The following is a 25,425-nucleotide window of genomic DNA, read 5'->3' as shown; positions in this document are numbered from 1 at the left end:
AAGTGCACAAATATTAAAACTAATTCATTCATCCCTCCTACCTTGTGCCTTATGAAATCTAACTGCTTCCAGGGTTAGATAATTATTAAAATTAACAGTGTTAATTGGCATTTGAAGCCACATTATGCCTTCCTCACTCTCTCCTCCTGCAGCTCTTGCACCCAACTGCTCCCCCAAACTCGAAGACACCCACCAAGCTGAGCATCCCTACACAAAAGCACCCTGAAGGCACCAAGACACAGACATGCTCAACATTTCCAGCCCAGCTTTAACCTAATGAGGTAAAAAGCACAGTAATGAATCAAAAATAATGAAATACATTCTAGGAGGAAATATTCCCAGCATTATTAACCCAATCAAACCCCTCCTAATCCTATTACAAACCAGAGGGTTCAGCTGCACTTCCAGCAGGTCTCGAACACAAAGGCCAAAAGCAGATTACACTTCTGGATTTATCAGCTATTAAATAACTCACAGTTTCAAATCTCCACCTGCAGTCACAGATCCTGCAAGCTCAGAATTAGCAAAATGCATTGGAAATGTGCTGGGATGAAGCCTGACCTGGATGTGCAGAAGGAAGCACAAAGAACAAAGTGGGAAGGACAAGAGGTCAAGCTCTTGACTGCTCAGAAAAAATCCATTAGTGCATATTAATCTGGTTTTTTTAGGCAGGTCTCTTGCCCTCAAAGCACCATCAATAATTGAGTTGCTTAAATTTTCTTTATCCTCATTATCTGGAATGGACAGAAGACCCAAAGAACTGGAATGTGCTGCTTGGAGGAGCAGAACAGGGAACTTTCTCACATGGCTGGTCCAGCACCAACTTCTCCACTTATTCGAGGGGAGTTTCATCTTTTGTTCTGTGTCCACATCATAACAAGCATCCTGCCTGACAAGCCCACAAGTCACAGGACTCCAGGTGGTTTAAAGTGGCAGGAAATCTGCTCTAATGGCACTGTCCCCAAAACAAGGAGCTTCCTGGGTGGAGAAGCTCCATGGGGGAAGAGTTCTCTGAAAAGTTTAGAGACTGACTCCGACCAAGGTGTGCACAAGGATGCTCTTGGACACAGAAATGATGGACAGGGTGTTTGCATGAGTGAGATGGTAAAATCAGGAGTCCCTTGTGCTCCAGATTTCTTCTTCCTAGCAAAGCACACGTGGACAAATAATGGGGAATCATGGAATACCTTGAGTTGGAGTGACCCACAAGAATCATCAAGTCCCACTCCTGGCCCTGCACAGACACTCCAACAATCCCATCCTATTGTCCAAACACTTCTGGAGCTCTGGCAGCCTTGGGGCTGTGCCCACTGCCCTGGGGAGCCTGGTCAGTGCCAACCACCCTCTGGGGAAAGGAACTTTTCCTAATATCCAGACTAAATCTCCTCTGTAACAGCTCCAGCCACTCCCTTAGGTGCTGTCACTGGTCCCCAGAATTTGGGGGAAGATGAGTGTAATGTGTAGCAACCAGACCCCGAAGGCAGCTGCCTCCAACATGAGGAGAGAACCAGGAGTAACACTCACACTTCCCAGGACACCTGACTTTCCACAGGGCACAACGGGCGAGGTTACAATTAAATTACATCCCTCCTTCCATTCCAATCCCTTAATAAATGTCACTTTATTAAAAGCATCTCACACTGGGGCCACGGGTGATGGAGGCATTGAATAAACACCACGGTTATAACAGGATTATTCCAGCTCCCATAGAAAGAATCCAAGATAATAAAAGGGGGGCTTGGGGATTGCCTATAAACATGCCACAGATGGCAGGCAGACATGCTCCTGGCACACATTCCCAGATCTTAAGGTACTAAGGAATGTCTCCCTGCCATTACAAACGCTAATTTAACGATGGTGACATTTCTGAGGACCAGAATGAGACCACAAAACTCTTTTCACTTCAGGCACAGAACCAGATGGTAACGAGTTTCAGCTGGTACAATCTGTTCTGGATTTAAATCAGCCACCTAAAATTCAAGGTCTCCGAACACCGAGATCCAGCGGGTTCAGCCCTCCTGCCCTTTTGTTTGCTCGGGTGTATCTTGACATTTTTAGGAGTGGGTGAGGGATGTCCATAACTCCAACAGCTCCAGAAGGTCTCTTACAGGTGCCAAGAGGTCCTCTGCTCCCTGGTGCTCCACATTCCAGCCCAGTCGTGGGCAGGCTGAGCTCTGCTCAGTGCACAGCGTGTTCCTAACGAGAGCTGCAGCTTTCCCTGATTACTGAGGAAATTCCTGGCAATTTGTTCCAAGCCTGGTCGGTTGGTGCTTCCAAACCGTGGGCCTGGACTAAGAGAATCCCTCAGCACACACGTCAGAGCCGCAGTTTTAAAGCCGAGGCGGAGAAAGCCAAGAGTCTTTTCCAAACCATTCCCCTCGTGCGCCAGAACCCACTGCACTTGTTCCTTGGGATCCTTCACAACATTCCCAGGTTCAAATTGTCTTCTCCTCGTGCCCTAAGCTCCACATGTTGCTTCTGTTCATGGCACAGCTGAAGGAGCCCTCTCCTCCTCTGATCACTGCATGGACAGAGGGAAACTGTCCTGCTGCTCCTTCCAAGCCTGGCTGCTCTGGAAGACTTTTCCTGTTATTCCCATCCCACCACAGCTGCCCCATCATTTACTGGGAGGTACAGCCAGAGAGGGGCAGGTTGACAGCATTTCAGCTGCTCTGTGTTAGTGGCTCTGGGAATGTTCTCTGCCTGCTCTGGACTCTCCCACATGCATCATGGGATGAGAGAGCTCAGGCAAGTGGTGCCCAGCAGGCCCTACCTGAGCTCTGGAGAACCTGCTCCGGGAGCCATACCTGAGGAGGAACTTCTCAGCTCCTTTTTCAACAGCTTCTCCTTTCCTCTGCACACTGAGAAAGCAAATGGAGTCCAACCATCCCTTTGTGCAGCCTCAAGCCAGGAGAGGAGGCAGAAGGGCCGTGTCCCTCCTCTCCCTGTTGGAATATTCACACAAAACCCAACAGGAATACAGAATTTTATGTACTTGGGGCCACATCTGGCCATAACATCACTGCAGCAGCATGTGCTGCGCATTCCCCTGCGCAGTTCAGCACATTCCTGAGAGCTGCACGATGATTTCAAGGCCCTGGAATTTGGGAAGCAAAGGCTGTCTCTTGCTGCGGCGCCGGGGGTGTGGGACTGTTCCACATCACTGCCCAGCTCTCCTCGTTGTGCTGCACAAACCAATTCTGAAGGGCAGCAAAGTGCCAGAGGCTGGTTGTCAGGAAAGCCCTGGGAGGAAGTGGGACAGTGAGCCTTGCTCTCATTTTGGCTCCATCACATGGAAAAGGCAGAGGAGCAAGTGAGAAAGTCACCAAACCACAGCACTGCAGAGCAGCTGCTTCTGCTCATTTAAATAAAGCTGAAGGAAAGCCAACACAGGTACAACATACACTTGCACCTGACTTCCCACAGGAGGGACTAAATCTGCCCTACATCCCTGATCCATGGTTCCCAAATTCTCCCTTACAGAGCACAATGTTGTTGTCTCATCACACACAACCCTGCAGAGCCATGAAGGGCTCCAGCTCCCAGAGCTCTGCTGAGGGACAGCAGTTCCTTTTATCACTTCCTAGAATTTAAGCTGTCACCTCATCCCCATCACCCAGAGTGCTGGGACAGGCAGCTCTGGAGCAGCCAGGACAAAGAGGGGGCACTTGTGGAACTGCAGCACTTGTTGACCCTCTGTGCTCCTTCAGAGCATGGATTGTGCACAGGGGGAGGGGAAAGGGCCCTCTCAGGGCCATTCGAGGAGCTGAGGGCACTTGGTTTGTTCAGCCTGGAGAAAAGGAGGCTGAGGGGAGACCTCACAGCTTCCTCATGAGGGGCAGCCCTGATGTCTGCTGTGCCCAGGGACAGGATCCAGGGAACAGCTGGAGCTGTGCCAGGGCACGGTCAGGTTGGATCTCAGGAAAAGGTTCTTCCCCAGAGGGTGGTTGGCACTGACCAGGCTCCCCAGGGCAGTGGGCACAGCACCAAGGCTGCCAGAGCTCCAGGAGGGTTTGGACAATGCTCTGAGGGACAGGGTGGGATTGTTGGGGTGTCTGTGCAGGGCCAGGTGTTGGACTGGATGACCCCTGTGGGTCCCTTCCAGCTCAGGATATTCCATGATTCTGTGAGATCCCATTCAAGAAACTGAGCCCCAGGAGATGGTGAGATCCTGACCAGGGGACAGCAAGGACTGACCTCTGAGCTGAGCCCAGACTGAGCTCAGCACTCACAGTCATCTGTGACCACACAACCAAGTGACACAAAACCAAGTGACTGGCAAAATTAGTTTTAGTACCAAATGATATCCAAAGCCTAAAACCATCCATCAATATTTTCATTCCCTACTGCCTCCAGAGCAGTCCCTGCCTCGGAAAGACTCACTTTCATGAGTATTTATTAACTCAGGGGTCTGATGGAGAAATCAATGACCCTTAATCAGACTCTAATTCAAATGAAGTGGTCTTGTCCTTATCTTTTATGCACAAACACTCCTACATTAGGCAGGACTGGACCTTTGTTCAGTGCTCAACCATCCACGCAGCATGGGTGGGTAAAATACAGTTATTTGTGAAGTGGTTTATTGCTGTTAAAGAAATTAATAACAGTACATTCATCCAAATCCCATGTCAGCTTGGACCTCTATCTCAAAAGGGAAACAGCAGGATTTAAGGGGTCCAACAGTCAGACAAAAAGAACAATTACAGCACAGAAAAACTTTCGAGTGATGAGAGATTTAAAGGATTTTGATTGTTTATCTAAAAGAGAGCAAATAAATGAAATCATGATGGAAGTTTACAAAACTACAAGTGGTCTGGAAAAAGGAAACTTCCACTCACCACCTTTGTTAACACAAGCACAAGGGCATTCCCTGAAACCCACAGGAGACAAATCACGATGCAATGAACAGGTGAAACTTTCATCCAAACCTCCACTTAACTGGGGGATTTCTTACACTACATGGAAACCCAGTCCCTGACAGGGGGCTAAGTGAGATACACGTAAGAATATTCAGGATTCAGGTTCAGCTAAACCCCTGATAGTTCAGGGGTAGAGAAAACCCTCCCTGGGGACAGGTTATCCTGGAAGTGCTCATGCTGGGAGGCTTGATGCCCTTTCAAGCCTTACTGGTGGGAGTGTTCCAAATGTAAGCATCTTGTTCCACCCCCTGCCGTGGGAAGGGACAGCTTCCACCAGATCAGGCTGCTCCAAGCCCCGTCCAGCCTGGCATCATCACCCAACCTTCACCACCACCTCCAGCTCCAAGGGAGAGGGTCACCTGAGGTGCCAACACCTGCTCAGAAGTGCTGGGAATGAACAGGAACCATCATTTTGGCTGCTTTGCTACTGAGTCTCACCTTTGTAGGAATCACCTGGGGAAAAGCTCCCCAGACCTCAGTGCCCTCTGGCCCCCAAGGGGCACAATGCCCGATGCTCCACCTGGTTTATAACCCTGGCTCTTGCTTTTCCTCCCTCTCCCCGAGCATGTGAAGGCTGTTCCTAAACACTGGGAACACAAACATCCTCCTGGAGCCCTGGAGGCTCCCAGGTCCCTCCAAGCAGCACGGCAGTGACACAATCTGACACTCACTTCCAAGACAGCAAGAGCCAGCAGAACAGGAAAGGAGCATCTTCCCGGGGCTGGAGTGGGTTTGGCACCGAGCCCACTCTCTGTGTAAGCACAGACTCAACGGGAAAATATTCAGGGAAGAAAAGAAACCCCTTGATTAGAACAGTTTTTAAAGAGGCTGCCTGAAATGTTCTCTTTCTTCCCCTCTTATCTCCTGCATGATGAGCTTCCCTGTGTGGCTGAAGTTTACCAGGAAGGAATGTCTTGATCCATGACATAAACCAGGCACCACCTGAGGGTTTGCTCTGTGTCCTCCCTGCTCCATGAGCCCCAGTGCTCGATCCAGAGCCTTTACGTCCAAAACCATGCAGGAAGAGTGCAAGGAACAGCTCCAGCACTGCTGACTAATGCCTGCAAGCTACGTATGATCCTGAGTAGATACTTCAGCCTCAGATTCCCCACCCCACAAAGGACAAGCAGTGCCAAATACAATCCCAAGTTTCCAGTTTTCCCACCACTTTTTATCCAGGGTGTGCAGCACTCAGGTGAAGTGTTCCTTCCAGGACCTTATTTGTTTTCAGGAATCTCCTGGTCTAGAGGGATTAAAGAGGCTGGCAGGACTCAGGAGCTTCCCTTCTCCCAGCTTGGGGCTCTCCCACCACCTCCCCGTTCCCAGCCCTCCCCTCGGTGCCATCCTGCCTCCCCCCCTCACAGCAGACCCACTCACATCTTCCTACTTGATTCCAACAGGCATAAATTCCCCAGGAGCACAGGGAACACCAGGCTTTCCTCTATCTCACACCTCATTCTTTACACACCCTACTTTCCCCCATCCCAGTATCTTTTGTTGCCCCCCTTTCTTGCCCCATTCCCTGCCTCCTTTGCCCCCTCCTTTTTCAGATAAGCTTCTCCACTCTCACTCCAGCCCTGCAGAATATTTATCTAATAAAGACTACAAAGAGACCAATTCATTCCACATATCTCACTAACCTCTATTTCTCCATTCTTATTATAACTCCCATTTATCTCCTCTGGACTTTTTCTGTAACCAGCCCTTTATCTCATCTCTTTCATGAGCATTCATTTGTCCAACTCATTTTCCTGACCCATTTCTTAGAATTACAGAACTGCAGCATCCTGAACAAAACACTCACCATGGAAAATCCCTGACAGAGGACACGGGGCAGTTTAACCTGGAAGTTTAACCTGGAAGTCAGGCCACGCCTGATCCAGTAGCAAAGTATATTCCTCATCAATGAGTACTTCCTATCGTTTTCCAAGTTTCTTTTAGTTTCTGCTACAAACTCAACGAGGAACTAATGTCTGATAAACTTGTATTTAATTACTGATTTATGGTATTAGTGTGCTAATCTAAGTGCTGTCTGAGTGCACAACCTTTCTTCACTTAATTTCCACACTGGTCACGGACAACACAACTCAATTTTTTGAGCAGAGAAGCTGAGAACGGGACAAGAGGAGAAGAGGGAGGCTGGGAATGCTCTGCTCCAACGCCAGGTCTTACCTGTGAGAGCCCAGGGGACGAGGCATGTCCCGGTGGCGTTGCAGCAAGATTTGGGTGTCCCTTATTTATTTCATGTGCAGTGTAAGGGGATGGGGCAGGAGGACCCGGTTGTCTTGCTACTTGTGTTACCTGTGTGGAGATAAACTGTTAGTAAAACAGAACATTAGTAACCAGGTCTGCAGAGACACTGAAATCTTTATAAGAAAGCAGCGAGCAGCACCTTCATAAATATATATATATTTTTTTTTATCTCTATATATCTCTTAAGGGGAAGGCTGCAAAGTTATTATATTTTCAGGAAAACGGGGAAGGATCAAAAAATAAGGGCACCAGCTGGAGTCAATGGTGGGAACGTTGTAGGAACTGAATTTTTCCTGCTGTGGTGCTGCTTTGCAATATCCCTTTGCCTTCAGGCCTGGGACCTTCTGGTCCCTCCATTAGAAGCCATATTGAAAATCTTGGGAATTGCAAAGAGACACACACTACCAGTGACCCAAAACACAAAGTAAGGGGGAGATTTGCACATTCTCCTCCAAAAAGGAAAAAGAAAGGACTGCACAGGGCCCTGATATCTGCAGGAGGAAAGACTGAAATACCAAAGCCACGTGTGTTTATCTCCTTTCTCAGCTTCTATAAAAAATACTCATCAAAACATTACATGAAGTAAAATATTATAAAATATGTTCACAGCAACATACTCACTCCCCTGGACTGTCTTCATGATGGAACTATTTTAAATATATTTTATAGAGTTGCTTTAGTAAAAAAAGGAGAATCAAAGGAAAAAAAGAATCCCATAACTATCGGGTGGCACCTCCCAGCAGTTCAACACAACTAAATTTTGGCAGATTTGGTTAAAACTCACAGAAATTCAGCACTTGCTTCTCACTGACCTTTCCTCATGTATTTTGTCTGCTGAAAAGCACCACTTAACCATGGAATGGTTTGGATTGGGAGGGACTTTAAGGACCATTCAATCCCACCCCCTGCCATGGGCAGGGACACCTTCCACCAGCCCAGGTTGCTCCAAGCCCCGTCCAACCTGGCCTTGGACACTGCCAGGGATGGGGCAGCCACAGCTTCTCTGGGCACCCTGTGCCAGGGCCTCCCCACCCTCCCAGGGAAGAATTCCTTCCCAATATCCCATCTATCCCTGCCCCCCTGAGCTACAGGTACTCCAGGCCCCACACAGGTCCCTGGCACTGCAGACAGACGGGTGTGCACAGATTTCCCCAGCCCAGATAAAGAAGGAAATTCCTGGCTCCTCTAAAGGACTATTCACTCCAAGCTCCAAGAGAGCAAAGCACGAGAGCAGAAGTCCCAGAGTGCAGCACTAATTGCCTTTCCCGAGTCATTTTATTGCACTCCAAGTATCGATGTCCCTCGTTCCAGTCCCTGAACCACTTCAAGGGCTGCACCAGCAGCGAGAACCACAACCTGCAACTGCTCTGGGCTTGGGAACGGGCCAGGATCCTTCCCTGAGGGAAGATTTACAGCAGCCCTGTGCTCACCAGAGGAAAGGGTGGGTCCTGCAGAGCAGCTCAGCCTCTGTCCCCAACGGGATCCTGCCCCTCGCCAGGGATGAATCATCTCTCCCTTTGGGCTGATCTCTGCTGGCAGGTGTGAGCACACAGAACCAGAGCCAGCCTGACAGACCATCAGAAACTTTCCACAGCCCAACCCTGAGAAAATCAAAGTCTCTTCCCTGACTCCCGTGACAACCCTGAGAGACTTGTCATGTCAATTGTGCAGCAGTCTGGGCTCAGCAGCAACTGTGAATGATGGGTATCAAATAATGCAGTTCAGGGGGAGAAGGAAGCAAAGGAAACACAAAATACAAGGAAATCATTCCTATCAACAGCCCCATCAGCAGGTTGTGTCCATGCTCAGCACCAGCACGTCTCCCTGAATGTCACTTCTTAAGGTAAAACAGGTTATTTTGCAATAGCTGTGGGACTTGGACCACTGCCAGTTTTTCCCTCCCTATACCCACCAGTGCTCACTGATCCACAACCAAAAATCCTCAGCTCCAACAGCCCCCGTGCCCACATGGAGCTCTGACGAGGGGACAGGGGCACTAATAACACCCCAGGTCAGTGTGAGCAATCAACAGTCCTCTTTGGGAATTACAACACGCAAACAGAATCATGGAATAGAATATTAGAAGCATTTAGGTTGGAAAAGCCCTCCAAGATCACCAAATCCAATGATTCCACCAGCACTGCCAGGTCCACCACTAACCCATGTCCCCAAGTGCCACATCCACAAACCTTTTGAACGCTTCCAGGGATGGGGACTCCACCACTTCTATAGGGAAAATAACCTAAGATGGAGGTTAATAAAGACAGCAAGGAATGCTCTTCTGATTGGGTCTGGAATCTGGAAGCTGAACTGAGAGGAAAACTGTGCAGCTGCTTGGAATGATGGTGCCTGAGATACCCCCGCACAGTGCAGAAGAGAAGCAGCAGATACATGATGGGCACACGTCTGGAACCACTAAAATCTGCCTGAAAGCCTAATCAAGGCAGCAGAATCCTACCAACAACACCACACTTGGACAGCATCCCATGGGAACCCACCACTGACCTTCCACGACCTCCTAAGATCAGGTGGTCCTTCCAGCAGAAGGAAAAGCAGAGAGAACCTTTCTCAGCAGCAGCAGCAAGGGAGGTGTTTCTACACCTTCCTCTTCCTACCACAAATTACTTACAAATAAAATGAAACGTAAGATACTGATTTTAATGACAACAGGTGATAAAGGAAGACAAACTTGCTGCATTTGTGTGTCCATTTGATAACTGTTAACAAATCCATGAGGGAGAGCCTATCCAAGCTCATCCCTTCTGGGATGCCTGTTCCCATCGTGCCTGGGGTGTGGTTTGCCGTTTATGAAATGGTCTGAGATTACTATGGAAGCAAATATCCCCCTTAAATCTATAGATTAAATTGTTCCCCTAGAAACAGATCCACAAAATGACATATTAATTTGCTAGGGTATCACCTTCTGTTTTCCCTGAGTACCAAGAGGCTCACTTTAGTTTTCCAGAAGCCTTATTAATCCTGTGTTTTAAAGGAAGTAATGAATGAGAGATGACATAAAAACTCAGTCTGGAATTCTTGATTTTCTTTTAGAGATTAAATCTTTTGGGTTTAGCACCATTTACAAGTTTGGGATTATTCTTCCCCCTACCAAGTACCTGATTTCAGGTACTTCAGAAGCTGCCCCATCCCTGGAGGTGTCCAAGGCCAGGTTGGATGGGATTTGGAGCAATGTGGGCTAGTGGAAAGTGTCCCTGCCCGCGGCAGGGGGTGGGATGGGGTGAGGAACTGAGCATCCCTCCTGCAGCCAGGCAGGGACCGCGCCGGCCTCCTGACCCAGATCCTTCCTTTAAGCACAGGGTGGCTGGAGCAGCTAATCCTCCCTAATCTCCTCCCTACAGGATTCTCTTCACTGCAGGAAGATCCCTTCAAAGGACGTGAAGGCGAATCACGGAGCGCTGGGTCCAGCCAGGCTCAGGGACTCTGCTCAAGGCGGCCCCTGACCAGGTGACAAACCCTTCTCCCCACACAGGCACCTCTCATTAACACTCATTTCTAACTAGTTCACACCCAGGAGTCAACCAGAGAAGCCCAGAATGGTTTGGGTTGGAAGGACCTTAAAGCTCATCCCATTCTGGGGCAGGGACACCTTCCACTGGACCAGGCTGCTCAGGGTCCCAGTGCTGCTCCTCAGCTTATCCCAAAGTATTTTTGGTCTGAGTTTCAGCACTTGAGATCACAGCATGTTACTGAGGGAGCTGTGAACCTCCACCACAACCTGCCAAAAAAGGGGATTTGTGCAAAAACTGGATGTCCATTTCCACAGTTATTCCTCTTATCCAACTCCCAACTCAGGCTGTATTTGAGGAGCGCGTCTGCTCCCCGTCATTTGTCCACACGAATCTCATTTCAACAGAATCAGCCCCATTTCTCTGGGCACAGGGGTGGCCTGTGGGATTTATGGTACCGTGGGTGCAGTTCCCCTGCTGTTAGAAGTCAACATCCTTCCAAAAAACTCCAACCCAAAAAACTCTCTTGAATATATTTCTTTGAAATAACAGAAACAAAAGTTTATTTTTATTCCCCGTCTAAACTCTATAGTTATGGCATCTTACAGCAGACACATGAGTAACCATCTTAATTTCTTGCAATATAAAGAATTAGGAAACACCAGGCAAGAAGCTGCTTAAAGGGCAAACCCCAAATCCTTATGTCAAAATCTAGATCTTTTGATAAAGTGTCTCCATTGTTGATGAGGGGAAATTATTACAAGATTAGTTCATTGAAATAATTATTTCCAACTGTGATTTGCTTTAAAATAATTCTACCCTAGATTGATTTACTTAAAAAAACCCCAATCCAACAACTTCCTTAATATCAGTATTTTCTACAGGACACTTAAATAAACAAAGATGACACATGATGAATTTAGGTGGGTTTGGTTTTAACACCAGTATGATTTCCTTGAGAAAGAGGTTCTACCAAAGTTCTGTTGGGAATTTTGAGTATCTCCAAGTTCTCAAACAAACTGCATCCCACTTGGCCTCCTCCTCAGCTCCTGTCTCTGCCCTACAGGAAGACTTGTTCCTCTGCTTTAGTTTTATTACTGGGGCTCATTGTGGAAGCCACTTGATTTTCCATTCCCATTTTTGTAGCTCTGGAAAAAAACAGCTCTGGAATGTGCAACCGAGTTCCTGATAAGGCATGTGGAAAGGCATGGGAAGGAGAACTGAATTAGTTTTCATTTTTATCCAACTAAAAATTGGGGTTTCACCTGTGGGTTGCCGCTGCCTCCAAAGGTTTGTCCTCCCATCCCATGCACAACACACAGGGGACAGAGGCAGCTCAGAGTCACCACGGGGTGCTTTCAGACACCAGAGCTCTCCCCAAACCAACCACCCTCTCAAAATACCCATCTGTGATCCATAATCCTTGTGGGATCCCACCCAGCACGTCCAAGCAAACAAACCATGGAAGGTGAGGAGCAGCCCTGGGTGCTGAGGATGGACTCCAAGGTTGGACTTGGATGATCTTGGAGGTCTTCCCTCCAACTTTAATGATTCTGTGATTCCATGGTGACCTTCCACACCTTCAATTAGGTTGTTTTTTGTAAAATCTAGGCAAACTATATATAAAAATCATCAACTAAAAAGTTATTTATCTGTTGCAAACCCAGACCTTAAATCCCCGGTGCTCTTACTTGTGTAACAAAGACCTTTCATGAATGAATTTGTCAAGGCTCTCCCATCATGTGCTTTTTCCATCCCAATTCATTTTTCTCTGGACTTCTCTAAATCTGCCAACTGCCTGGGGCTTCAAATGGAAGCCCAAAAGGAATCCAGCTGAGAAATTTCTCTCCTTTCCCCAAAACATGATATTTTCTCTCAAACTTGTGCTTTCTTACAGCCTGGAACTGAGACGCTCCCAGCCCTGGCTTCTATTCCTGTAACACAGCAAGGAGTGATATTTTTCCACACTGAAAAGCTATTTTAGGTCATTCTTCACAGTTACTTTTCTATTTTACATTAATTTAAATTTTTACAGTCATATTTTCCCCACAGGCATCTGCATTATATCTTGGGAGGAGAGAATTGAAAAAAATAACCCTCTTTAAAAGGAATTCAGATATTTTTAAAGTGGTTTTTAAGTGTTGTATGGGGTACATAAAGGACAATAAAAACTGAATTATTTATTACAACTGTTTGTACATTTATGTTCACAGAATCCCAGAATGGTTTGGGCTGGAAGGGACCTCACAGATCATCTTGTTCCATGGGTAGGGACACCTCCCACTGTCCCAGGCTGCTCCAAGCCCCATCCAATCTGGCCTTGGACACTTCCAGGGTTGGGGCAGCCACAGCTTCTCTGGGCAACCTGTGCCAGGGCCTCTCCACCCCCACAGGGAAGAATTTCTTCCTAATTTGTTCCTTTGGTGTTGTTTTTTCCCATACATACATCTATGTATGGGATACTGAGGACAGAGAGAGCAAAAAACATCAACCCCCACCTGCAGCTTGGGTTTGTTATTCACTGTTGTCAACAACAAACCTCTAAATCCTAAATCCTTGCCAGAGTTGTATCCCAACTTTCCAGCTCCCCTGGATGGAGATCCAGGGCTGGTTGCCCACCAGACCATCCATGGCCAAGCCCGAGTCCTTCTGCTCCCGAAAGTGTCACCTGAGTCTCTGCCTGGACCAAGGGCACTTGGCAGCACTGGCACCCTGAACCCTGCCCAAAGCTCAGCCTGGCACCTCCTGACAGCAGCTACTCTGGTAGAAGAGGCATCTCTACCACCCAGAAAGGGAAGGGACCAAAGATGATCATCATCATCATGGAATGGTTGGGGTTGGAAGGGACCTTAAAGCTCATGTCATTCCACGGGCAGGGACATCTTCCACTGTCCCAGGTTGCTCCAAGCCCTGTCCAACCTGGCCTTGGACACTTCCAGGGATGGGGCAGCCACAGCTTCTCTGGGCTAAAGATGCTCCAGGCCAGGACCCCCCACATGGAACCAGAGCTGACAACCCCATTCCCAGTCACTCCTGTAAACAGAGGAGGAGAAAACCTCACCCAGCAGCTTATGTCTTCTATAAGCAGCTTATGTTACTGCATAAAATACAGTGAATTTATCCCATCTACAGCTTTTCTTCCTGATTTCCAAATAATTAAAAGAGCAGCTTAAAAGTATTTTTTGCTTTAGCATTAAAAATATTTGCACTATCCCAACTAGAAAAGCAAAATATAACTTTCCCAGGGCTGTGCTGATTAGGCAAAGCTTATAAATAACCCTGGGCTTCCAGCTATTGCCATTGGAAAAAAAGAAATGAATAAAAGGAAAACACTATCATGTGTTCACAAATAAACATCACTGTGTTTCTAAGCTAAATTTCCACAATAATCAATATTATACATTAACAAACATGTAGGACAGTGAGCCAAAGGCACCTATAGATATTCAATCTACTATTAACAAATTTCTTCCTCTGTGTAATGGAATGTTTTCACATGGAAACAAATCTTCCTTGATTATTTCTCTGATACTCTGAAGGTATTGGAAATGTGAAGCCACTAACACACTCCAAGTCAGTCTTTGAGATTCAGGGGGAAGGAAGGAGATGGAGCCACAGAGGGAATATATGGCCCAAACACTGTCACTCCAGTGAAACTGTTGGGAAAACCCACTCTCCCATCTGCTAAATAAAACTAGAGACACTTAGAAATAGGAATGGACCCAGAAGTCCTCCCAAGATTTTTTCCTTTCCTGCTCATGTGCAACAAAAAAGGGTCTTCATAAAATCACAGAATTATTAAGGTTGGAAAAGACCTGCAAGATCATCAAGCCCAACCTTTGGCCACTATCCCCATTTCCAGCAAATCACATCCCCAGGTGCCACATCCAAACTTTTTTTGAACACTTCCAGGGGTGGGGACTCCACCACTGCCCTGGGCAGCCCCTTCCAGTGCTTGACCACCCTTTCCATGAAGGAATTTTCCCAATATCCAAACTAAACATCCCCTGGCACAACTTCAGGCCATTTCCCACTGTCCTGTCCCTTGTTTCCTGGAAGCAGAGCCTGACCCCCACCTGGCTCCCCCCTCCTGAGCCCCCTCCCTTCCCTGCTCACATGCAACAAAAGGGATCTTTATCCAGCACCACTTATTTCAGGAGGGAAACAGAAGCTGCATCTTTTTAAACGTATGTTTTTTAGTTGCATGGTTCCTAATTGCACTAGGTTTTTTTTAATAACTCTATGACAATACAGTTGATATAAAATAGACCATGACATGACACATGATGTGCCTCCCCAAGCCCCAGGGAGGTGGCCTGGGCAGATACTCACAGTGCTGTACACAGCGGAGACGGTCGGAGTGAAGATCCGATCCTCGAGGGGCTGCTGGACAGGACCTCGGGGGATTCTGCAACACAGCAAGTCAAGGAAAGCAGCCTGGAAGACAGGGCTGGGATGTGGGGACACCCCCGGGGGACACCCCCCACCCCAGCACTCACAGGCAGCTCCAGTCCCTGAGGTTCTCCCAAAGAGGACACCCACCCACCCCCAGGACTCACAGCCACCCCGGCAGCTCCAATCCCACAGGTTCCCCCAAAGAGGAGCAGAGTGTGGCTCCAGAGGCCATTCCCACAAACACAGCGAGGGAATCTGAACAATCCACAAAACCTTGGGCCCTCAAGAGCATCCCCCACCCCTGGTTTTATTTGGAAGAGTAAGGGAAAAATCCCAGGAGCCACAAGTCCCCCCCCAGCATTCAGCAGGACAAGCCCTGCTGACCAGCAGGGCCCTGGGACAATGGCAGCTCCTGTTTTGCTAAGCAGGCAGGAATCCCGCTGGAATTGTTTCCTTGTTTGCCTCTCCTCACCCAGTGACTCCTTTCCTCCTCTGCCCTCCAAAAAAAAAGGGGCTGTCGGATAAATGGGAGGTTTCCAGGAGCTGCTGCAAGGGGATTTAAAGGCAAAACACATGAGGTTGCTTAGACTGGAAAGGTATTGTAGGGGAAAAAAAGGGAAAAAGACTTTATGCACAAAAAAAAAAAGCTAGAATCTGGTTTATTTGTGGACTAAAGCAAGGGGATGCAGGAATTCAAAAGAAAAAAAAAAAGCCTGGCTTAGGTAATACCTTGTGGCCTTAGGCCCAGCACGTATCTGTCAAGAAAAAGTCACTTACTGAAAAATTTTCCTAAATGCTATAATCAGATTTCACCTTTTTGCTGTTTATATTTTATACACCAAAACCTCATGGAAAATGAGAACAGTCTGATTAAGGTTCTTGCACACAAGGCAAGACACAAACCTCACATGTTAACGTGGTGGGATATTTTAAATAGTCATGAAAACACTTCTTGATTTTGTTCAAACAAGGAAAAACACACTCCTAAGTTAAATTTTGAGCCCAGAAGATTAGTTTGAGTCTTTCAAGAGAATCTTTGCACCACAGGTTTGATCTCCAAATTAATTCTGCTGCCCAAAGCTTTGCAGGGACCAAAAAATCACAGCGACAGGACAGACCCCATCAGTGCTGACAACGCTCAAGAGCGACCCGAGGTACAGAATCCAACCTGTTTCCCCTAAAATGGGACCAGTTTTTAAGGCTGTTGTCAGGACTGTTCAGACACAACCTGCTCTGCCCCTGCTGACTGTTCCCAGCACCCCCAAGCTGGATCAGCTCTTCCTTGAGCAGCACTAAGGCAAATCTACAGCATCAGAAACAAATACACGGAATTAAATGTACAATATCACACCATTTTGGCTCTGAACACATCACTGAAAAGCTCCTCCCTCACCAAGAGGCTCAGAAATTGCTCTAAACCCTCCCAAATTTGTTACATATTCAGTGTTTGAGCACCAGACGTGATAAAAACCTGGCTTGATAGGATTAGGCTGGGAAGAGCCCGGCCCTGACCTTCACAACACCTTCCCACGTCAGTCCTGTCCCGTCCATCCCGCAGGTGAGACACAGGACACGGCCCAGGAACAGCTCCAAGCTGGGAAAACCAGGAACAGGATGCAGCCCCACTGGTTCCCAGGATGGGCTCACTCCCCCTCCACCTCTTTCTGCCTCTTTTCAAGGAGTGCAGGGATTTGTTGGCGGGGTCCAAGGCTCATCCTCGCCCCCCAGCCCTGCCAGCTCAGTCCCCAGTGGTGTCATTTCACAAGGAAAGAGGTTTTTAACAACCAAAGGGGATTTTTGCTGACTCAGCAAAACAATGGTAAGATTTGACACAGACTTCAGCAGAGCCAAGGCACCACTCCCAGCCTTCATCCCGAGGGTCTGTGCCTGAGTTCTGCAAAAAAACAGCAGCAGAAAGCCAAAATTTGGGAGTGGAGGATTAGAAACACACTGTAAGGCAGAAACTTGTATTTCCTGCTGTAGCACTGTTCCCTCACTCCCAGAACATCCCTGTGACAGAAATGACAGCCCAAGGCCTGGGATGGAGCTGCCCCCCTTGTGTCACTGAGAGATTTCCCATCTCCAGCCCTGACAATTTAAGGAAGCAATCGCTGCTTCAAAAGGGATCCTTCCTGAGTTTGGAAAAACGGTTTCATCCTCGACAAGGTTGGGATTTATTTTCTTATTTTAGAACTTATATAAGGCAGGAGGAAATAATCTTCTTTGAGCAGAGCACCCGCTCTTTTTGCACCCAGGAAGAGCTGCCTGGAGGAAGGAGCAGTTCAAAGGGATCTGCAGAGTTTGGGGTCAGTGTTTGAGATCACTCCCAGGATGGGATGATTCTCACCAGAAGAATTAAAATTAAAAGAAACCTTTTAAGTTCTTTTTGCCAAAGGATTTGACCTGGACACAAGACTGAGGGGGACAAAATGCCTTAAATTCCAGTAAGCCTTAATAAGATATAATGGTTAGGGAAAGTGAATATTTCCAGCACCCAACTTTGACTCTCTGCAAGAAGACAGGCTAGCAGAGAAATTCCTGCTTCCCTGAAAGGAGCTGGGCTAGTGGAGAGAGATTCCTGCTTCTTTGCAAGGAGCTGGGCCAGTGGAGAGATTCCTGGTTCCCTGTAAGGAGCTGGGCCAGTGGAGAGATTCCTGCTTCCCCTCAAGGAGCTGGGCTAGTGGAAAGTTCCCTGGTTCCCTCCAACACCCCCCCCGAGCTCATTTTGGCTCCCCAGAGGAAATCCCCACCTTCCCTCTCCGTCCACCTGCCAAAGGAGCCCATCCTGGGATAACAGCTGCTGTCACTGCAGGAGAAGCGAGCCAGGGTGACAGCAAAGTTCATCAGAGTCGTGCTAACGAGGCTCTTTCCTAGAAGTGGGTTAAGTGACAGCACGGGGACTCCCCATGGGAGGTGAACGGGTCAGGGCAAGCAGGTGGGAAGTGGAACCTCATCCAGCAGCATCATCCCATCCCATCCCAAACCATGCCAGGGCACTCACACAGAGGTTTTGGTGTCGTGAAGGTATGCACAGCCCAAAATGCAGCACAACCCCTGGGACTGCTGCCCTCCCACAGCCCCAGCACATGCAAGCAAGTTCAGGAATTAAAGTCCAACCAGTCTGGCTCCACTGCAGCGCTGGATTCCCCACAGGCAGGAGCACCAGGATATGCTGAATAACTCGGGCAGCTCTTTCACGTTACTATTCTGGCATGGGTAGATCCAATTCAGGAGCATCCTGCGCCCTCCCTCTTCCTCCTCCTCCCCTATATCCTTGCCACCCACGTCACTGACTTGTGCAGCCATGCTCCAAAATGATCCAGGAAGCTGGGAAGGGAGAGGGAGGGGTGGAAAAGCAAAGATAACCCAAACCTCACACCGTTTTCAGAGCTCCTTCCGCAGGGAGAAAAGACAAGGAGAGCGACGAAGCAGGAGCAAGGGCAACCTCTTATATCCAAGGGGAATCTCTTAAACCACCTCTGCAACCATCAGGTCAGTAAAGAGGAACTGCAGCCTGTTTTGTTCCTTACAGCTCTCCCTCCTCCATGAGCAGCACGCCAGAATCTGGGAGAAGGATGGCAGCCAACGGGCAGCGCCGGCGCTGGATCCTCCTCGTGGCTGTTCAGGGCTCATTAACTCATGAAATATATATTTAAAATCTCACCTAAGTGAGATACTTCTGGCACATTAATAAATGCAGGCACAGACGCAGTGGGAGTTCCACCCAGTCCCCGTTTGGCTGCAGCAGCGATTACAAGCTGGGGAATTTTGGGAGCTGTGGGAAAAGGAACACCGGCTGGAAACCAAACAGAATTTTTCTGGAAACCAAAAATCTCCCTAAAAAGGGGAGAATCTCTTTTAATTAGAGAGCCACAGCCACACTCTGAGGAGAGGGGAATATGAGACTGCTCTGTAAAGCAATTAAGGAAAAAAAAATCCAGCCCAGAGCTGCTGGAGCAATCAGAGGCACTGCCAAATGCTGAGTGAAATGACAGTCAGGAGGAATTCCTTGCAGAAATCTCCTCCTTGTATCACATTTCTCTGCTTGTTCCAATCATGCTACAAAACTGCAATTCTGTGAGATTCCTGTGTGCTGCTCCAGCAATGAAGGACCTGGAAACACGCAGCAAAATCAGCTCTTACAGCAGGAATTTGGACAGGTTTTCCTGCTCTACTCCTGCCTCTGAGGTTGGAGGGGGGAAGAAATAACTCCATTATGTTTTCTCTCAAAATGGATTCATTTTCCCTCAAATAGTGCTTCTCACTTAAGCTCATTTCAGCCACTACCACCCATTTTCCCCTGAGCAGGCACTGCTGGCCTCTCCTCTCCTCCCCTCCCAGCTCCGAGGAAGCACCTTCTCACAGGAATAAAAATATCCCCGGTCTCCAGGGGCGCCTTTCACAAAACCATTCCAGAACTCCTAATTTTCATCCCTGCCCAGAAACAGAGTCTCCCACCAGCCATGCCCAGGGTTATATAATCCCCACACGTGCCCCTGCTTGTACCAAAACTGTGTATTAAAAAACACAAGATAAAACCATCAAGCGAGATTACAGGAGGGCAAGAAACCACATCAAATTGGAGCATTCCTTCCAGCTTTTTTTGAGCAGGGAATCTACAAAAGCGCTCCGAGCAGGCAGGGCTGTGATGGCAGGGAGCTTTAGGAGAGCTGTGATGGCAGGGAGCTTTAGGAGAGCTGTGATGGCAGGGAGCTTTAGGAGAGCGTGTTTCTCCTCTGCAGCCTCTCCTCTATTCACCGCGCAATTAAAATGCAGGAGGTGAAATCCCAACAGCAGAAACACTCCATTGAGCCGGCTGGGAAACCGCCCGGGCTCTGGGAACGTTCAAAAGGAGAGGCTCTGCCAGTCACAGCAGCTGGAACTTCCCCGGCATCACCCCATCCTTGGCAGCTCCACCATCCTCTGTGCCGGGCGAAGCCTTTGTTCGGCAGCTCGGTCCTACCTGGCAGTGAGATCCAGAGAGCTCTGGCAGTGTGATCCCGGAGAGGTCAGCAGTGAGATCCCAGAGAGACCTGGTAGTGGGATCCCGGAGAGATCCAGCAGTGAGATCCTGGAGCTCTGGCAGTGAGCTCCAGGGAGCTCCAGCACTGAGATCCTGGAGCCCTGTCAGTGAGCTCCAGAGAGCTCCAGAGAGCTCCAGCAGTGAGATCTTGGGGAGATCTGACAGTGAGATCCCAGAGAGTTCTGTCACTGAGATTCCAGACAGCTCTGCCAGTGAGCTCCAGAAAGGTCCAGCAGCGAGATCCTGGAGAGCTCTGTCAGTGAGATCCCGGAGAGCTCCAACAGTGAGATCTCGGAGAGACAGCTCTGACAGCGAGCTCCAGAGACCTCCCCCAGCGAGATCCTGGAGAGCTCCGTCAGCGAGCCCCGGAGCGCTCCATCAGCGAGCTCCCAGACAGCTCTGGCACTGAGATCCCGGAGAGCTCCATCACTGAGATCCCAGAGAGCTCCGGCAGGAAAATCCCAGCTCAGCGCCGGGTCCCCTCCCTGCATCCAGGAGCGGAGCCCATCCCAGCCGCATCCCCGGCCGCATCCGTGCCACGCCGGGCTGGCTCCGGAGCTCTTCCTGCCTGTCGCCCTCGCAGGCAGAGCCTGAGCTCTTAAAGAGGCAGCGCAAGGGGGGCCTCAGCGATGCCCTTCTGCTGGGGTTTGGAACCCAAGTGCATCCAGGCTGCTGAAATCCCTCTGCTTCCCCAATTTTTCCGCTGTGCCCGCGGTGCAGAAGGGATGGGAGGCAGCATCGTGCTCCTCTCAGCAAGTCTGTATGGGATAATAATCAAGCCAGGCTTATAAAGGAATGGATAAGGGAGCACAGTGTGGTCTGGAAAGCTGCATGGCAAGGAATGAGGAGCTCGGAAAGCTCCAGTGCTGGGGAGGATTAAATGGCAGCACAAACTCCTCAGCAGGAAATTTTGCAGCTTGTTTGCCTCAGTTTTCTGGTCACTACCCCCAAACTCAGCACCACGACCCCCTGCTCTTAGCAACCACTTCATCCATCAACTCCCCCTTCAAAATCAATCCCTCTTTTGACAGATCAGGTTTCAAAAGCCCAGGGAAGGAAAGCTGGTAAAGCAAACTACAGCCTTTAAACAAATCAAAACAAGAAGAAAACCCCAAATCAACCACCAAGTGAAAGTCACCTGGGAAAAAAATAACGTGTAAGATAAAACCAGTGTCATCCTCTTGCTCCATGCTGAAAGGTGACAATCAAACCGACTTCATCCAAGGAAAAATAAAAGTCAGGTCACAAAGCAAGTAACTCCAAACTTAGGAAAAGGCAGGATTGATGTTGCCTGGGTGACCAGAATTCAATCCCCCTGAGTATCCACAGAATCCAGCCCTTAATTACAGGCACATGCTGGTTTCCCCCATGTCCTTGTCACCTCCACGTTTTCATCTCTTACAGGACTCGAGCACCCCCGACCACAGCTGAGTGTGCTCATAACAAATGAGAGACAATTAATATTACAAAAATCAAGACCAAGGATTTTGGAAAACATTTAAAGACTTAAAACCCATCTAATGAAATGCCAACCTTCTCTAACCCTTCCAAAGCCTCCACCCAACAACATATCCCATTTCCCATCCTTGCAGAGATCACGTTTCATTTCAGGGTGGGTTTGGGGTTTATTTTGTCTACTCAGGGTTTTCTTTGCTGGTGGATTCCTGATAAGGGGGCCACTTTCACAAGAATGATGTGGCCTCTGTATGAGAACACCACTTTTATTTTCATTTTCTCAGCCAGATGCAACTGCTCTTGAGCAACACGGTGAGATGTCAAAGTGAAGCACAATTCCGAGCCCTGACTGTTCCACAGGTCAAGCCCCAGTGGGGCACTGCTGTTTCAGTGTTTGGTGTTTATTGTTATTATACCAGGGGAAAAAACAAATACAACTCTTTTGCTGGTATGAGCACTCAGGGATACGGTCACAGTTAAGGGCTGCAGGTGAGGGATTCCTTAAAAGACTCTGTCAGCTTTACACCTTAATAATTAATACTTAAATCTGATCCAAAGACGTATTTCTGGCAAGCCAAAGGTTTTAAAAATAAAGGAACATGACAAAAGGTGTTTGTAAATAGGCAAAAATGGGGTTTATGGTTTAAGAGTACCAAGGTTTGTAACAGAGCAGTGCATCATTCCTGCAAACAGAAACCTCCAGGATGCACCACCTTCCCTAACGACTTATCCCCAGAAGGATCCGATGGCAAAAGCCATTATTAAGCTTGTTCTGACATTTTATGGCCCAGTATAAAGCTCTTCAGTGCCACATGTGTAGTCAGTGTTCACAGCCCAGCTGCCATTTATCAAACATATAAATTTTAAGTGGATCAACGAAGTGTTTGTGCAACAACCTCTTTAATCCTTCGTGTATTTTGTGTATTAAACAGTAACACCGAATTCTCTTCAAGTTCTTGTTTATGGGCTGGTTTATACTCGGAACAATACTTTAAATAAGGTATTTATCTTCTGCTTTTGTTAACAGGAATTCACCTACATAAATACAGTGGATGTCTCAGGGCTCCTTTATGGCCTCGTTGGAAATCCCAGAGTACAGCACTGGTGCCTTGGTCTCCAGCTGAACTACGTGATGGTCACGGGAAGTGACAGGGCTTGTCCATCCCTCTGCCATCCAAGTGCTCCTCGTTAAATTATCCTCTCCTGAGCTCTGCCCAGATCCCAGTGTTATAGGGAGGCTTTCCCTGCTTATCCCAGCTTATGCCTCTGAACAAACGTACATAATAAACATCCCATAATAAAACTTTTCTTGAAATTCATCTTGACCTTTTTACCTAATTACATATCACTGATCTCAGTACCAGCTTCCAAATAATCCCAAACACTTCCCTTCCCTGCTGTCTGCCACACAATGGTCCCCGAGCTGTGCTTGCACGGAGCTGAATGGGAACAGGCAGAGCTTTCCAAAGGAAAGGGGTACACAAATCCCAGTGAACCTCAATGCCTGTCGGAAGACAAGCTTTCCAAGGCTGAAAACTGCAGCTTGAAAGGAAACTGTGACCTTCAAATGCTTACTGAACAGCATGCTGTCCCTCTCCTTCCTCCAGCTACACAGATCCCTCCTCCCCTCGGAGCCCTGACACGTTTGGGATCTCTGTGGATGGGTTTGGGATCTCTGTGGATGGGTTTGGGATCTCTGTGGATGGCGGCACTGGCACATCCGACTCTGTGGCCGGAGTTCAGGGGGCACAGCCCCCTGGCACACCCCCAGCCCTTCTGGCTGAGCAAACCTGCTTCAGCCACACTGCAGCAGCCCCAGCTGAGGGGCTGGTTACACCCCAGCACATCTTAAAATCCTCCAACTTATACTCTTTTTAAATATCCATTCCACAAAATATCACAGGATCCCAGAATGGTTTGGGTTGGAAAGGACCTTAAAGCTCATCCAGTCCCACCCCCTGCCGTGGGCAGGGACACCTTCCACCAGCCCAGGTTGCTCCAAGTCCCGTCCAACCTGGCCTTGGACACCTCCAGGGATGGGGCAGCCACAGCTTCTCTGGGCACCCTGTGCCAGGGCCTCCCCACCCTCTCAGGGAGGAATTCCTTCCCAATATCCCATCTAGCCCTGCCCTCTTCCATTTTAAACCCTTGTCCTGCCACTATCTGTCCACATAAAAAAATCCCCTTTCCCTCTGTTTTATAAGCCCCTTTCCTTTTAGGTTTTGGTCCACATGAGATACCTCTCACAGCTGAGCCAAGTGGGAATGCTGAAGGAAAAGCGGGAGTTAGAGGGGAAGATAACAGGAAAAAACCACCCCTCTGTTGCAAATGAACTGTATTCCCAGCACCCCACTCACTCTGTCACGCTTTCCAATACAAACCAGCAGGATTGGGAGCACCAGCTGCAATAGTTCCACCTGCACACAAGCACCTAATTAGGGAGAGCTCATTACTTCCAGGCTCAGTTTTGAATCTCTAAATTAACCAGCACCGGCGACAGCTCACTCAGAGCTCATCAATCACCCAGACCTCGCCTCACTCCCCTGTGTCTCCCCCAGCCCTGAGAGAGTTCCCGGGGGGGAACCAGGACCCAGATCCCGGCAAACGGCACAAAAACCCAATCAATGCTTTTGCTCGATACAAATGTGTCTCTAAGGGCAACCTGATTTTGTTACTCCATCTCTGTCTCCCTCAAATGCAGCCCCAGCACGGAGACAAACTGGCTATTTTCAGCTGAGACCTGCAAAGGTTGTTTGGGGTGGAAGAAACCGTGTCTAAATCCTGCTAATCCTGCTGGGATTTTCCCTGAAGGGGGGTGTTGGTGGGTGGAGGACAGGTCTGGAAGCCACAAAACAGAGTATTTCTGGAACTGTGAACTCTGGTGTATCTTTATTTTTAACAGCAGCATCTCCCAGAAGTGGGTTTTTAAAGCACAGCCTGAATAAGGTTAAATCCAGGTCTGAACCAAGTTGTGAAATATTAGTAATTAACAAAAAAGCCACAGAGGCTCCTTAGATCATGTCTGTGCCAGCTCAGGTAACACAAAGTGAACAACGTGCCAGGAGAGCATCCCTTGCTCAGCCACAGACAACTTCTCACCAGCTGACTTGTCCTCTTTTCCTCCATAAAACACCAGCCAATTCCATATTTTTCTAATTCACATTTTATTCTCACAATAAATGGACTCTTCTAAGAGATGGAAAAGTCAATAGATGTCATCAGCTCCCTTCAGCTGGAAATCATGGCATTACCTCTCCGGAGAGGCAACGGCATCATGGGGAACGTGCTGATGTAGGCCTAAAATTCCATCTCATTTTAGGAGGGTTATTTATGATTGCACTTGTCCATGTTAATTGAAACTCCCATTAGGCTGCAGGAACAGACACCACTCAGGAACCTGCAGCAGCCCCATTTGTCTTCAACAGTCCCTGCTGCTCTGAGTGATCCCTGACTGTCCTCGAGCCACAACCCGGGCCCAGGCACCTCCCAAACAGCCCCAAACACTCAGGTGGGGGAAAAGGCTCCCCAAGGTGAGCCCTGGAGAGCAGCACTAAAAGCAGCCAAGCTCTGCAGAGTCTGCTCTAAGTTAGAGGACCAAGGTGGGCCAATATCCCAAGTGCCACATCCACAGGCCTTTCGAACACCTCCAGGGATGGGGACTCCACCACTGCCCTGGGCAGCCCCTTCCAGTGCCTGACCACCCTTTCCATGAAGGAATTTTCCCTAATACCCAACCTAAACTTCCCCCAGTACAACTTCAAGCTGTTTCCTCTCACCCTGACCCTTGTTCCCTGGGAGCAGAGCCCGACCCTCCCGGGCTCACCCCTCCTGTCAGGGAATTGCAGAGGGTGAGAAGGTTCCCCCTGAGCCTCCTTTTCTCCAGGAACATCAAACTGCTGCATAAGATGCTTCT

General features: G+C 48.5%; 1 protein-coding gene across 14 annotated transcripts in view; it reads right to left on the bottom strand.

Annotated features, from left to right (window-relative positions):
• EIF4G3 (eukaryotic translation initiation factor 4 gamma 3) overlaps positions 1-25,425 on the bottom strand; it is a 144,451-nt gene that overhangs the window by 88,395 nt on the left and 30,631 nt on the right. For 9 of the 14 annotated variants that reach the window (XM_027668755.1, XM_027668747.1, XM_027668743.1 and 6 more), the window contains exons 2-3: positions 14,972-15,047; positions 7,092-7,235 (exon numbers count right to left, since the gene is read on the bottom strand). In XM_027668755.1, coding sequence (XP_027524556.1) covers positions 7,092-7,235; positions 14,972-15,047 — 220 coding nt within the window. Of the gene's footprint in view, positions 1-7,091; positions 7,236-14,971; positions 15,048-19,997; positions 20,095-25,425 lie in introns of those variants that run through there. The other 5 variants (XM_027668744.1, XM_027668752.1, XM_027668756.1 and 2 more) reach the window with 4 other exon arrangements.

This window comes from Corapipo altera, unplaced genomic scaffold, assembly GCF_003945725.1.
Source record: "Corapipo altera isolate COAL_440 unplaced genomic scaffold, ASM394572v1 332, whole genome shotgun sequence".
Taxonomy (NCBI): domain Eukaryota; kingdom Metazoa; phylum Chordata; class Aves; order Passeriformes; family Pipridae; genus Corapipo; species Corapipo altera.
This window is presented reverse-complemented; position numbering and strand designations above follow the sequence as displayed.